This window comes from Bombina bombina, chromosome 6, assembly GCF_027579735.1.
Source record: "Bombina bombina isolate aBomBom1 chromosome 6, aBomBom1.pri, whole genome shotgun sequence".
Classification (NCBI taxonomy): domain Eukaryota; kingdom Metazoa; phylum Chordata; class Amphibia; order Anura; family Bombinatoridae; genus Bombina; species Bombina bombina.
In genome coordinates, this window is record NC_069504.1 from 651,071,224 (window position 1) to 651,087,372 (window position 16,149).

At 40.0% G+C, this 16,149-nt stretch overlaps 1 protein-coding gene across 1 annotated transcript in view; it reads left to right on the forward strand.

The window, feature by feature from the left end:
* LOC128663384 (semaphorin-4B) overlaps positions 1-16,149 on the forward strand; it is a 100,422-nt gene that overhangs the window by 51,706 nt on the left and 32,567 nt on the right. The window contains exons 2-4 of the mRNA XM_053717690.1: positions 4,664-4,827; positions 4,919-4,981; positions 5,626-5,724. Coding sequence (XP_053573665.1) covers positions 4,664-4,827; positions 4,919-4,981; positions 5,626-5,724 — 326 coding nt within the window. The remainder of the gene's footprint in view (positions 1-4,663; positions 4,828-4,918; positions 4,982-5,625; positions 5,725-16,149) is intronic.

Here is a 16,149-nt window from a genome sequence, read left to right on the forward strand (position 1 = left end):
CTCGCTACGGGTCCAGATCCAGGGATCCGGGAGCGGTTCTGATAGATGCTTTGACAGCACCTTGGAACTTCGGGATGGCTTATGTGTTTCCACCCTTCCCACTGCTTCCTCGATTGATTGCCAAAATCAAACAGGAGAGAGCATCAGTGATTCTAATAGCGCCTGCATGGCCACGCAGGACTTGGTATGCAGATCTAGTGGACATGTCATCCTGTCCGCCTTGGTCTCTACCTCTAAGACAGGACCTTCTGATACAGGGTCCATTCAAACATCAAAATCTAACTTCTCTGAAGCTGACTGCTTGGAAATTGAACGCTTGATTTTATCAAAACGTGGTTTTTCTGAGTCGGTTATTGATACCCTGATACAGGCTAGGAAGCCTGTTACCAGAAGGATTTACCATAAGATATGGCGTAAATACCTATACTGGTGCGAATCCAAAGGTTACTCCTGGAGTAAGGTTAGGATTCCTAGGATATTGTCCTTTCTACAAGAAGGTTTAGAAAAGGGTTTATCGGCTAGCTCATTAAAGGGACAGATCTCAGCTCTGTCCATCTTGTTACACAGGTGTCTGTCAGAAAATCCAGACGTCCAGGCCTTTTGTCAGGCTTTAGCTAGGATCAAGCCTGTGTTTAAAACTGTTGCTCCGCCATGGAGTTTAAACTTAGTTCTTAACATTTTACAGGGTGTTCCGTTTGAACCCCTTCATTCCATTGATATAAAGTTGTTATCTTGGAAAGTTCTATTTTTAATGGCTATTTCCTCGGCTCGAAGAGTCTCTGAGTTATCAGCCTTACATTGTGATTCTCCTTATTTGATTTTTCACTCGGATAAGGTAGTTCTGCGTACTAAGCCTGGGTTCTTACCTAAGGTAGTCACTAACAGGAATATCAATCAGGAGATTGTTGTTCCATCCTTGTGCCCAAATCCTTCTTCGAGGAAGGAACGTCTTTTGCACAATCTGGATGTAGTTCGTGCCCTTAAATTTTATTTACAGGCAACTAAAGATTTTCGACAAACGTCTTCCCTGTTTGTCGTTTACTCTGGTCAGAGGAGAGGTCAAAAAGCTTCTGCTACCTCTCTCTCTTTTTGGCTTCGTAGCATAATTCGTTTAGCTTATGAGACTGCTGGACAGCAGCCTCCTGAAAGAATTACAGCTCATTCCACTAGAGCTGTGGCTTCCACTTGGGCCTTTAAGAATGAGGCCTCTGTTGAACAGATTTGCAAGGCTGCAACTTGGTCTTCGCTTCATACTTTTTCCAAATTTTACAAATTTGACACTTTTGCTTCCTCGGAGGCTATTTTTGGGAGAAAGGTTCTTCAGGCAGTGGTTCCTTCTGTATAAAGAGCCTGCCTATCCCTCCCGTCATCCGTGTACTTTTGCTTTGGTATTGGTATCCCACAAGTAATGATGACCCGTGGACTGATCACACTTAACAGAAGAAAACATAATTTATGCTTACCTGATAAATTCCTTTCTTCTGTAGTGTGATCAGTCCACGGCCCGCCCTGTTTTTTAAGGCAGGTAAATATTTTTAAATTATACTCCAGTCACCACTACACCCTTGGCTTCTCCTTTCTCGTTGGTCCTTGGTCGAATGACTGGAGGTGACGTAGAGGGGAGGAGCTATATAGCAACTCTGCTGGGTGAATCCTCTTGCACTTCCTGTAGGGGGGCAGCTAATATCCCACAAGTAATGATGACCCGTGGACTGATCACACTACAGAAGAAAGGAATTTATCAGGTAAGCATAAATTATGTTTTTTGCTCTTCTCGTCTCAGTCTGATTCCTGGCACCCTAACAGTTCCTCACATTGGACACTGACAGCTTAAATCTCTGTGATAGCTTTTTGTAGCCTCCCCCTAAACCATAATGTTAAACAATCTTTGTTTTCAGGTAATTTGAGAGTTGTTTTGAGGCCCCCATGTTGCCACTCTTCAGAGGAGAGTCAAAGAGAAGAACAACAACTTGCAATTGGCCACCTTAAATACCTTTACTCAGGATTGGATGCACCTGTCTATGAAGTTCAATGCTTAATGGGCTCACCAAACCAATTGTGTGTTCCAATTAATCAGTGCTAGGTAGTTACAGGTATTCATATCAACAAAATGACTAGCCCAAATTTATGCACCTATCTAATTTCGTTTTGATGCATATTGCACGTTTTCTGTTAATACAATAAACCTCATTTCACTACTGAAATATTACTGTGTCCTTCAGTTATTTGATAGATCAAAATGAAATTGCTGATTAAAACACACAATTAATTTATAAATGAAAATCATGGAAATTGTCAGGGGTGCCTAAACTTTTGCATACGACTGTATACCTAAATTTTTTTATACCAAAATGTCAATGTGTTTAATTTTTTTTTAACCCACCCTGTAAGGTAACACTGTTGAGAATGTTACAACTGTTGCAGTTTAGCAAGAGGACTCAATCTTCTTTACCTTTAAAATCTGTTGAGTGTTCCCTCCCACTTGGCATGTTTCTGTTATAATGGGCTCTTATGTTTCCAGTTTTAAAAAAAAAAAAGCAAACAAAAACAGCCTTTTAAAATAAGTACACAGATGTGATACATAATATGCTTTTTTCAGCCTCATCCATTTACTGGTCAGTGCTTGAAATATCTCCTGGTATCATAATATTCACTATTTCCACACAGATGTGCTAAACCCTTTAGAGGCATTTGCTTTTGTTTTAAACCTATTGTGTTTATTGAATAGGACAATGGATTATATACAGTACTGTGTTAGTTATTAACAGAGTTTAAGAATAATTACCCTTGACACAGGGGCACATAAATACTACTTGAGGTATATTTAATTCACCTGCTATTAATATTTAGCTTGTACTGGCTACACTAATCCTATATTTCTATGCACTTATGAAGTCATACATGGTAATTTTGCACTTGATGCCTAAGTTTTAATCCAGTAGCTTTTTTCTTTCATGTAAAACATAACCAAGTGTTAGATTTAATAGTAAAATCAATATGGAGTGGATTGTTATTACGCTTCGTCAAGTCTTTTATATTTCTCATACGGAGAGAGAAGCGCTCTACCTCGGCACTGAAGAAACGCAGAGTTTTTCTGCTCACACAACACCATGGTATCTCTGCTTAGATGGAAATGTTGACATGTTTAGCCATAGCTTTATAATTTATCTCAGTGGTGAATCTCTTGCCTATATAAATTGCTGAAAGAAATCCAATTGTTTCCTGTAATCAATTTTAAAAACAAAAGTTTAAAGGGACATAAATGTGTAAAATAGAAAATACAGGTAGAAAACCCTTTATCCAAACTGCTTGGGACTGAATAGGTTTGGATCTTGTCTCGTAATAGTATGGATTTAAGAATATTTGAATATCTGCATCTGTAAAATGGTACAGTTTGGAGAGGGGATGGAACCAAGTGTAAGCATAGCAACAATATATTATGTCATTTAGGAAATAATTACATGTAACTTAATGGTAGTTTTATATAAATTTTTTATGTTTTTGTATACATAGTACCCTCAGAAAGATAATAGTTGTTATTTTAAATAAATATAGGCTATTTGCATTTTAAAACACAAAAAACAAACCAAAGACACAGGCAGAGAGTATTGTAGCTTACAGGTTGGGAAAAATGAGTAATTTTTGATCATTTTATTTAAAAAAAAAAAAAATGAATGAATTAAGAAGTTTGAATTTCAGAATAAGTTTGGATTTAGGAATTCCGGATTTTGCGACCTGTAATGTGTTAGGGAATTGTATCATGGCTCTTTTGCTGCAATTTACTGTAACTGTGTGTTTAACCCCTGCAAATAGTTTAGACATAATTAAAATCAGCTCCAAAGTAGCAATGCATTACTGGGATGTAGCTGAACACATCTGGTGAGCCAGTCACAAGAGGCATATGTGTGTAGCCACTAATCATCAGCTAGCTCCCAGTAGTGCACTGCTGCCCCTGAGCCTGCCTAGGTATACTCTTCTTCAACAAGTGATACCAAGAGAATGAAGCACATTTGATAATAGAAGTGAAGTGGAAAGTTGTTAAAAATTGCGCATGAAAGTTTGTTTGACTTTACTGTCCCTTCTAAGTATTATGGATAATGGGCCAACTATTCAGCCTGCTGTTGCTGACAAATCTGCAGCCTTTTTCACTTCCATGATTAAATAAATTGTATTTATAATAATATATAAAATGTAATGAGTACTCCTATATATATGTGTGTGTATATATATATATATATATATATATATATATATATATATATATATATATATATATATATATATATATATATATATATATATATATATATATATATATATATATATATATATATAGTTTATATTATGCAGATTCAGTTCTACACTCAGGGTCACCAAATCTGTTTTAAATTTAGGAGCCAGTAAGACTATTATAGGAGCTAGATATACTTTTAAGAGCCAGGAAGTGGCATTTTTATACAAAGTGTATGGAGAATAACCCAAATCTTAGGAGCCAGAAGTAAAATTTTAGGAGCCAGTGGCTACCTGGCTCCTGGGTCTCTCTTCTACACTAAGAGTGAATGACTGTTATTTACTATATTGTAGTAATCTAATAGCCCATATACAAGTTTTGAAAAAAGCAAAACATTTCTTTATTTTATATATACCTTTTTTTCTTTTTTAGCTTCTGCAGAGAGAATAGTGAGGAAGTTTGAAATAGATGGAGTTGCTCATTACACAACGTTGCTGCTGAGCCAAGATGGAAGCACCTTGTATGTGGGAGCACAAGAAGCCATATTCTCACTGAACAGTACAGATTTCTTGTCTGGCCGTGAAGCCCACGCGCAGGTAAGCGTTTCCACCTCATCTAGTCACAGTGCGACATAAGTATTGCACCTCCTCTCACAATAAAGGTGTGGTGTTTTTTTGTTTTTAACAGCTCACATGGAAAGCAGATGATGAAAAGAAAAGGGAATGTGCCCTTAAAGGAAAAGATCCTCAGGTAAGTCTTCTTAAACATAACCTCAGATAAAAGTACCATTATAGATTCCTGCTGTCCTGGCACTTGCTCAGTCCGCTAAATTATCTTTCCTTTTTCATAAAAATTTTAAAACATGGTAAAAGCTACATACCATAATCTTCATATTGCCAGCTCTTAAATGCACATGCAAAATTGCACATACAACAAAATGGCTATTTGCTAATGAAACAGCTCTATAATAGTGGATAACTCATGTCTACTGAACAACCATGTTGCCATTAAAGGGACATAAAACCCCAAAGAAAAATTATGGGTTTAATGTCTCTTTAAAGTGGGGGGGGGGTACTGTTAGTAGGATCTGGATTAAGCCAAAGGGTTAATAAGATCCCTGCTAGATTGACAATATTTCAAGGTCTAACTTGCTATGTTGTCACCCCTGGCAACAGTTTAAGTTGCTCTTTTGACACAATGGTAATCTGTAGCTGTTGACCTCATAACCGTACATTATGCGCCCTTCATAACCCCCATATGTACAACTTTATAAGATTTGGCTCCAGCAGGTAGAGATGTCAGTGCGCTTGTGCTTTGTGTTAACTATGACCAGAAAAAACAGTTTTGTGTAGAAATATAGTAACATAACTCATATTTTTTTTTTCCCCCCCCAGAGAGATTGTCAGAACTACATCAAGATCCTTTTACAGCTAAACAGCACACACCTATATGCTTGCGGGACATATGCCTTCAGCCCCACCTGCACTTACATTGTAAGCACTACAGCTGCTCGACCAAGTGAATGTGTAGCAGAAAGGAAATAATCCTACACACCCTGTACAGGCTATGCTAATGTTTCTGGGGATTAATTTACATAATGTCATTATTAAAAGGGATAGGCATGTAGTGATTTGCTTTTTTTGCTTTGAAAATATTGATTTATAAATAATGACCTATTGTGTTTATACACAGAAGTGACGACAAGTAATCACTGCACTTTTTTTTGTGAAAATGAGGAGGCATTTACACACATGCTCCATATTAAAACACCCACACATACACACGCACCACATTACATACACATGCTTCATATCACACACTCACACGCTTCATATCACAAACCCACAAATACATTAGCACCGTATCACATACACATACTACATATCATACAAACACACACACACACATACATACACACCGCATCACATAGACACGCTTCATATCACACACCCACAAATACATTAGCACCGTATCACATACACATACTACATATCACACACACATACATACACACCGCATCACATACACACGCTTCATATCACATACCCACAAATACATTGGCACCGTATCACATACACATTCTACATATTACACAAACACACACATACATACACACTGTATCACATACACATGCTTCATATCACACACTCACACGCTTCATATCACAAACCCACAAATACATTAGCACCCTATCACATACACATACTACATATCACACACACACATACATACACACCGCATCACATACACACGCTTCATATCACACACCCACAAATACATTAGCACCATATCACATACACATTCTACATATTACTCAAACGCACACACATACATACGCACCACATTACATACACATGCTTCATATCACACACCCACAAATACATTAGCACCGTATCACATACACATACTACATATCATACAAACACACACACACATACATACACACCGCATCACATACACATGCTTCCTATCACACACCCACAAATACATTAGCACCGTATCACATACACATTCTACATATTACACAAACACACACACATACATACACACTGCATCACATACACATGCTTCATATCACACACACCCTTCATATCACACACCCACAAATACATTAGCACCATATCACATACACATACTATATATCACACAAACACACACACATACATACATACACACCGCGTCACATACACACGCTTCATATCACAAACCCACAAATACATTAGCACTGTATCACATACACATACTACATATCACACACACACACATACATACACACCACATCACATACACATACTACATATCACACACACACACCATATCATACGCACCGCATCACATACACATGCTTCATATCACACACACATACATACACACCATATCACATACACATACTACATATCTCACACACACACATACATACACACCACATCACACACACACACACACACATACATACACACCATATCACATACACATACTACATATCACACACACACATACATACACACCGCATCACACACACACATACATACACACCATATCACATACACATACTACATATCACACATACATACACACCGCATCACACACACACACATACATACACACCATATCACATACTACATATCACACACACACACACACACATACATACACACCGCATCACACACACACACATACATACACAACATATCACATACACATACTACATATCACACACACACACATACATACACACCACATCACATACACATGCTTCATATCACACACACACACACACATACATACACACCACATCACATACACATGCTTCATATCACACACACACACATACATACACACCGCATCACATACACATGCTTCATATCACACACACACACACACACACACACATATACATACACACCATATCACATACACATACTACATATCACACAAGCACACACATACATACACACCACATCACATACACATGCTTCATATCACAAGCCCACACACACCATATCATACGCACCATATCACACACATACGCTCCATATCATCAAGACCCACACATAAGCAGCACACCACATCACACAACCACACATACATACACGCCACATCACAGAGCCAAACATACGTACACACCACATAACACACACAATACACTGTGTCACCACTGCATATTTAGTGAATGTTTTTAGAGATCGGGAATAATGAGGGAACAGCCATGCTGTTAGTCTTACTTGCCTTTCCTCACTAGAAATATAGCTTGTAGTTAAGCTTCTACCTCACCCACGCGCTACTTGATAAACTACACCACATGATTATCAAGTAGCTTATACTTAAAAATGCACATCTGGCCACTGCCATACTAAATTTTCTATTGTCTCCAGTGGGAGTTGTCTGCCTTAGCGTCATGCCGACATTTATTACAGCTTAACATAAGCCTCTCATCACCTAAATATTGTAGGTTTATTAAGATTATAAAAGGTATACAATAATGTTTAGATCAGGTTTAATTCTTTGTAACTTTAAGCTTCTTTAGGAACAAACAATTCAGTCCTGCAGTTTTTATCATTTTGGGATGATCCCCCCCCTTTAACAAATATACCAGCTATATTAAAAATGTACACTTTTTTTTTAAATTTCAGAATTATAACAATAGTTTGCCTTGCCCTTAGGAGACCTTCATGAAAACATTACTCTGTAAAGCAGGGGTGCTTAACCTTAGTGCTTCAGACGTTTTGGAATTACATTTCCCATGGCATAAGCTGGATGAGCATCATGGGAAATATAGTTTCAAAACCTCTGGAGCACCAAGATTGAGCACCCCTGCTGTAAAGCAATATTATCTTTAATGCAGAAGAACACATGATGACGTCCTGAGGAGAACCATCATATTGACATAAACACTTAAATGAAATAATTACACTGGTATAATAAAGAGTTTTATAGTAGTGCCTATGAATAAAGTTAATAGACGACATTTTGTAGGTGATGATCTTTGTGTTAGCGTCCATTTAGTAATTAAGCATTTTATATTACAATCCAAAGTGTTTACTTTCCCTTTAAAGGGATATTATACTGTAAAAAGGACATACTCTAATTTGTTAGACCACACAATTTTTGCATTACTGATCCTAGCTGTGTGTTTATCCCTAGTTAAAACATGTTGATTGGCAGCTGTGTGCAACTGTGGCTCTTGATTAGTTGATTAGTTGAACGGCCATAGGAGTTGGAGTTCTTTCAGCTTCCAAGCAAGATTTACCTGTATTTTGGCCAAGATCTAAAATGCAAATGTACGCCCTGTAACAAATCAGAACATGGCATTTTTATGAAAATGTCCCTTTAAGTGAACATATCCTGTTCATATGAAGACTTCCAGCAATACAAATATTTCTATACACACACAATCCAAATTATAAATATATGCACAGATGCCCAGAGGTACTTAGATAAATATATAGTCAATGTAAGCACACAGACAAAACAAGTAATGTTTGCCTCATCCTTTCCTGCAGGGAAACCAATTAAAAAAAAAAAAAAAAAAAAAAAAAAAACACAGAAAATTTACAGATAATAGAAATGTGTCCTAGATTTTGGTGAACATGGTAGTGATAGAAAACATAAGCGTCTCTGTACAAGAGAAAACCATATAACAAGTAATGCATACTACTTTTGATAGCAATTATTTTCCTTCATATATTTTAATAATGATCTAATTAGGTCTTTAGATGTTTTTCTTCTTAAAAGAGAAGAGTTCACAGCTGCATTCATTACTTTTGGGAATTCAGAACCTGGCCCCAGGAGGAGGCAAAGACACCCCAGCCAAAGACTTAAATACCTCCCCCACTTCCCTCATCCTCCAGTCATTCTTTGCCTCTCGTCACAGGAGGTTGGCAGAGAAGTGTACAGAAGTTTGAGATAGTGTCTTATGGAGGGTAGTACTCTTCGCAATGGGACTGGAGTTTTAAGTAATCCTTTCAGCCTCTCAGTGAGAGCATGGATGAAAGATGAGTCCGGAGATGCAGGGAGAGTTTTCCTGCGAACCCATCCCGACTCATATTTACAGCTCCTTTGGTAATCAGCTTTGACGAGTTTCGCTGCCTACCTTTCTTCACTCAAGTCCATGTAAGAAGCGAGGCTACTATCTGTCACACTGGAAGGGCTGTGTTCCTGTTCCATGGCGTAGATTCCGGTAAGATCGTTTAATTTTATTTCAATATGTGAATGTAATGTTAACGAAATAAGGTAGGGTCCCTTTTATCTTAATAAGGAATCATGGGTTAATATCTCCTGAGGGGGGTTATTGAACAGGGGGACTTTTAATCATGTTTGTTATATGGTTCTATCTGCAAATGTGTAGCTTTACTTAGGCTCACAGTCTTTACGGAACATAACAGCCTTCTTTTAATTACGCAATCTTTCCAGATTACGCACCCTTTTGTGACTGGCACGGTGCAACTCGTGACAGGTGCGGTTAGGTTGTTTTTAACTTCGGTATACTGACTGTGTGCGACCGAGAGAGTCTAGCTCGTAGCTTGTCTGGTTCACAGGAGGTGGTGAGTGCCCCAGCCATTGGTGGTGTCAAAGGGTGCCGGTTAGTTTTATCTTTTTGTAATCCCAAGAGTCTGCCGTACTCTCTTCTTTTGAGTTTGGGAGCTTAGAGTGCATTGAGCCATCCACCTCAGTTTCTATGACCCGTGAGGCGCATGCCCAAGACCCTTTCCCGGATACGCACGCAGATGTCCCTAGGGCCTTCACTCCTTCTCCGGAGAGTGGCCTTTTTCTGCCGGAGGTTACGTCACGGTTCCGCACGGCCATTTCTATGGCTCTGTCTCATTTATATCTCCCAAGTGAAGTATTTCTCCAATACTGTCCGTGCTCCGTTAACCTAGGCCCATCGAGCGTGGGATTGCCCGATTCAGTTTGGCCTTCCGTGGAAACGTTGGCCCCTGAGGCTCCAAGGGGCCCCAATCTTGGAGCCAAGGTCTCCAGTAGTTTCGGGGAGGGATGATTTTGCCTTCCGTTATAGGCTGACTCGCCTTAAGGGTTCTTTCTCCAACATAGGTGTGTCCGGTCCACGGCGTCATCCTTACTTGTGGGATATTCTCTTCCCCAACAGGAAATGGCAAAGAGCCCAGCAAAGCTGGTCACATGATCCCTCCTAGGCTCCGCCTTCCCCAGTCATTCTCTTTGCCGTTGTACAGGCAACATCTCCACGGAGATGGCTTAGAGTTTTTTGGTGTTTAAATGTAGTTTTTATTCTTCAATCAAGAATGTTTGTTATTTTAAAATAGTGCTGGTATGTACTATTTACTCTGAAACAGGAAAGAGATGAAGATTTCTGTTTGTAAGAGGAAAATGATTTTAGCAACCGTTACTAAAATCGATGGCTGTTTCCACACAGGACTGTTGAGAGGAATTAACTTCAGTTGGGGGAAACAGTGAGCAGACTTTTGCTGCTTGAGGTATGACACATTTCTAACAAGACTCGGTAATGCTGGAAGCTGTCATTTTCCCTATGGGAACCGGTAAGCCATTTTCTTAGTTTAAGTAAAAGAATTAAGGGCTTCATTAGGGCTTAAAAAACTGGTAGACATTTTTCTGGGCTAAAACGATTACTTTACTAAGTATATTTGGCAGATTATTACTTTTAATAGTTGTTAAATCTTGGGGATTGTTTTAATAAAAACGGCAGGCACTGTATTGGACACCTTTTTCACTGGGGGCCTTTTCTAGTCATAGACAGAGCCTCATTTTCGCGCCTCTAATGCGCAGTTGTTTTTGGAAAGCATGGCATGCAGATGCATGTGTGAGGAGCTAAGAACCACTGAAAAAGCTTATAGAAGGCATCATTTGGTATCGTATTCCCCTCTGGGCTTGGTTGGGTCTCAGCAAAGCAGATACCTGGGACTGTATAGGGGTTAAATGTAAAAACGGCTCCGGTTCCGTTATTTTAAGGGTTAAAGCTTTCAAATTTGGTGTGCAATACTTTTAAGGCTTTAAGTTACTGTGGTGAAATTTTGGTGAAATTTGAACAATTCCTTCATACTTTTTCACATATTCAGTAATAAAGTGTGTTCAGTTTGAAATTTAAAGGGACAGTAACGGTTTTATTGTAAAACGTTTTTTGTGCTTTGTTGACAAGTTTAAGCCTGTTTAACATGTCTGAACCATCAGATAACGATGTTCTATATGTATGAAAGCCAATGTGTCTCCCCATTTAAATATATGTGATATATTTGTGTCATAATGTCCAAACAAAGTAGGGATAATAATGCCATAGATATGATATTGCCCAAGATGATTCCTCTAATGAGGGGAGTAAGCATGGTACTGCATCATTCCCTTCTGTGTCTACACCAGTTTTGCCCACATAAGAGGCCCCTAGTACATCTAGTGCGCCAATACTTATTACCATACAACAATTAATGGCTGTAATGGATAGTTCTATTGCATGCATTTTTTCCAAAATGCCTACTTATCAGAGAAAGCGTGATTGCTCTGTTTTAAACACTGAAGAGCAAGAGGACGCTGATGATATCTGTTCTGACATACCCTCACACCTATCTGAAGGGGCCAGGAGGGAGGTTTTGTCTGAGGGAGAAATTTCAGATTCAGGGAAAATTTCTCAACAAGCAGAACCTGATATTGTAACTTTTAAATTTAAATTTCAACATCTCCACGCACTACTTAAGGAGGTATTATCTACTCTGGATGATTGTGACAATTTGGTCATTCCAGAGAAATTAGGTAAGATGGACAAGTTCCTAGAGGTTCCGGTGCCCCCCGATGTTTTTCCTATACCCAAACGGGTGGCGGACATAGTAAATAAGGAGTGGGAAAGGCCCGGCATACCTTTTGTCCTCCCCCTATATTTAAGAAATTAGTTCCTATAGTCGACCCCAGAAAGGACTTATAGCATACAGTCCCCAAGGTCGAGGGGGCGGTTTCTACTCTAAACAAACGCACTTCTATTCCTATAGAAGATAGTTGTGCTTTCAAGATCCTATGGATTAAAGGTTAGAGGGTTTGCTTAAAAAGATGTTTGTTCAGCAAGGTTACCTTCTACAACCAATTTCATGCATTGTTCCTGTCACTACAGCTGCGTGTTTCTGGTTCGAAGAACTAGAAAAGTCGCTCAATAAAGAATCTTCGTACGAGGAGGTTTTGGACAGAGTTCAAGCTCTTAAATTGGCTAACTCTTTTTTATTTTAGATGCCGCTTTGCAATTAGCTAGTTTAGCGGCGAATAATTTAGGGTTTGCTATCGTGGCGCGCAGAGCGCTTTTGCTTAACATCCCTTTCAAGGGTAAAACACTGTTTGGCCCTGACTTGAAAGAGATTATTTCAGACATCACTGGGGGAAAGGGCCACACCCTTCCTCTGGATAGGTCTTTTAAGGCTAAAAAGAAGCCAAATTTTCGTCCCTTTCGCAGAAACGGACCAGCCTCAAATTCTACACCCTCTAAGCAAGAGGGTAATACTTCTCAAACCAAGCCAGCCTGGAGGCCGATGCAAGGCTGGAACAAGGGTAAGCAGGACAAGTCACCTGCCACTGCTACCAAAACAGCATGAAGTGTTGGCCCCCGATCTGGGAAGGATCTGGTGGGGGGCAGACTTTCTCTCTCTGCTCAGGCTGGGGCAAGAGATGTTCAGGATCCTTGGGCGCTAGAAATAGTTTCTCAAGGTTATCTCCTGGAATTCAGGGAACTACCCCCAAGGGGAAGGTTCCACGGGTCTCAATTATCTTCGAACAGGCATTCTTACACTGTGTAGAAGACCTGTTAAGCATGGGAGTGATTCATCCTGTTCCATTAGGAGAACAAGGGATGGGTTTTTACTCCAACCTGTTCATAATTCCCAAAAAAGAGGGAACATTCAGACCTATTTTAGATCTCAAGATTCTAAACAAGTTTCTAAGGGTTTCATCATTCAAAATGGAAACCATTCGAACGATTCTTCCTACCATCCAGGAAGGTCAATTCATGACCACGGTGGACTTAAAGGATGCGTACCTACGTATTCCTATCCACAAGGAACATTTTCGGTTCCTAAGGTTCGCCTTTCTGGACAAGCATTACCTGTGGCACTTCCATTCGGATTAGCCACTGCTCCAAGGATTTTCACAAGGGTACTAGGGTCCCTTCTAGCGGTGCTAAGACCAAGGGGCATTGCAGTAGTACCTTACTTGGACGACATCCTGATTCAAGTGTCGTCTCTGTCAAAAGCAAGGGCTCATACGGACATTGTCCTAGCCTTTCTCAGATCTCACAGGTGGAAAGTGAACATAGAAAGAAGTTCTCTGTCCCCATCAACAAGAGTTCCCTTCTTGGGAACAATAATAGTTTCCTTAGAAATGAAGGTTTTTCTGACAGAGGCCAGAAAATCAAAACTTCTAAGCTCTTGTCAGGTACTTCATTCTGTTCTTCTTCCTTCCATAGCGCTGTCCATGGAAGTAATAGGTTTGATGATTGCGGCAATGGACATAGTTCCTTTGGCACGAATTCATCTAAGACCATTGCACCTGTGCATGCTCAGACAGTGGAATGGGGATTATACAGACTTGTCTCCGACGATACAAGTAGATCAAATAACCAGAGATTCACTCCGTTGGTGGCTGACCCTGGACAACCTGTCACAGGGAATGAGCTTCCGCAGACCAGAGTAGGTCATTGTCACGACCGACGCCAGTCTGGTGGGCTGGGCGCGGTCTGGGAACCCCTGAAAACTCAGGGTCTATGGTTTCGGGAAGACTCTCTTCTCCCGATAAACATAATGGAACTGAGAGCGATATTCAATGCTCTCAAGGCTTGGCCTCGACTAGCAAAGGCCAAATTCATAAGGTTTCAATCAGACATCATGACGACTGTTACATATATCAACCATCAGGGGGTAACAAGGAGTTCCCTGGCGATGGAGGAGCATCCGGGGGAGTGGGAACTCCATCTGGAAATCTTTGCCCAAATAACTCAATTATGGGGCATTCCAGACATGGTTCTGATGGCCTCTCGTCAGAACTTCATGGTCCCTTGTTAAGGGTCCAAATCCAGGGATCCCAAGGCGACTCTATTGGATACAATAGTAGCGCCTTGGATCTTCAACCTAGCTTATGTATTCCCACCGTTTCCTCTCATTCCCAGGCTGGTAGCCAGGATCAATCTGGAGAGGGCTTCGGTGACCTTGATAGTTCCTGTGTGGCCACGCAGGACTTGGTATGCAGACCTGGTGAATGTGTCATCGGCTCCACCATGGAAGCTACCTTTGAGACGGGACCTTCTTATTCAGGGTCCATTCGAACATCCGAATCTTGTTTTCCTCCAACTGACTGCTTGGAGTTTGAACGCTTGATTTTATCAAAGCGTGGGTTTTCAGATTCTGTAATAGATACTCTTATTCAGGCTAGAAAGCCTGTAACTATAAAAATTTACCATAATATATGGAAAAATATATCTGTTGGTGTGAATCTAAAGGATTCCCATGGAACAAGATAAAAATTCCTAAGATTCTTTCCTTTCTACAAGAAGGTTTGGAGAAAGGATTTTCTGCGAGTTCTCTGAAGGGACAGACCTCTGCTTTATCTGTTTTACTTCACAAAGGGCTGGCAGCTGTGCCAGACGTTTAAGCGTTTGTTCAGGCTCTGGTTAGAATCAAGCCTGTTTACAGACCTTTGACTCTTCCCTGGAGTCTTAATCTAGTTCTTTCAGTTCTTCAAGGGGTTCCGTTTGAACCCTTACATTCCGTAGATATTAAGTTATTATCTTGGAAAGTTTTGTTTTAGGTTGCAATTTCTTCCGCTAGAAGAGTTTCTGAGTTATCTGCTCTGCAGTGTTCTCCGCCCTATCTGGTCCATGCAGATAAGGTGGTTTTACGTACTGAGCCTGGTTTTCTTCCGAAGGTTGTTTCCAACAAAAATATTAACCAGGAGATAGTTGTACCTTCTTTGTGTCCGAATCCAGTTTCATAGAAGGAACGTTTGTTACACAATTTGGACGTTGTCCGTGCTCTAAAATTCTATTTAGATGCTACAAAGGATTTCAGACAAACATCTTCCTTGTTTGTTGTTTATTCTGGTAAAAGGAGAGGTCAAAAAGCAACTTCTACCTCTCTATCTTTTTGGCTTAAAAGCATCATCAGATTGGCTTATGAGGCTGCCGGACGGCAGCCTCCCGAAAGAATCACAGCTCATTCCACTAGGACCGTGGCTTCCACATGGGCCTTTAAGAACGAGGCTTCTGTTGATCAGATATATAAGGCAGCGACTTGGTCTTCACTGCACACTTTTACCAACTTTTACAAATTTTATACTTTTGCTTCTTCTGAGGCTATTTTTGGGAGAAAGGTTTTGCAAACCGTGGTGCCTTCCATCTAGGTGACCTGATTTGCTCCCTCCCATCATCCGTGTCCTAAAGCTTTGGTATTGGTTCCCACAAG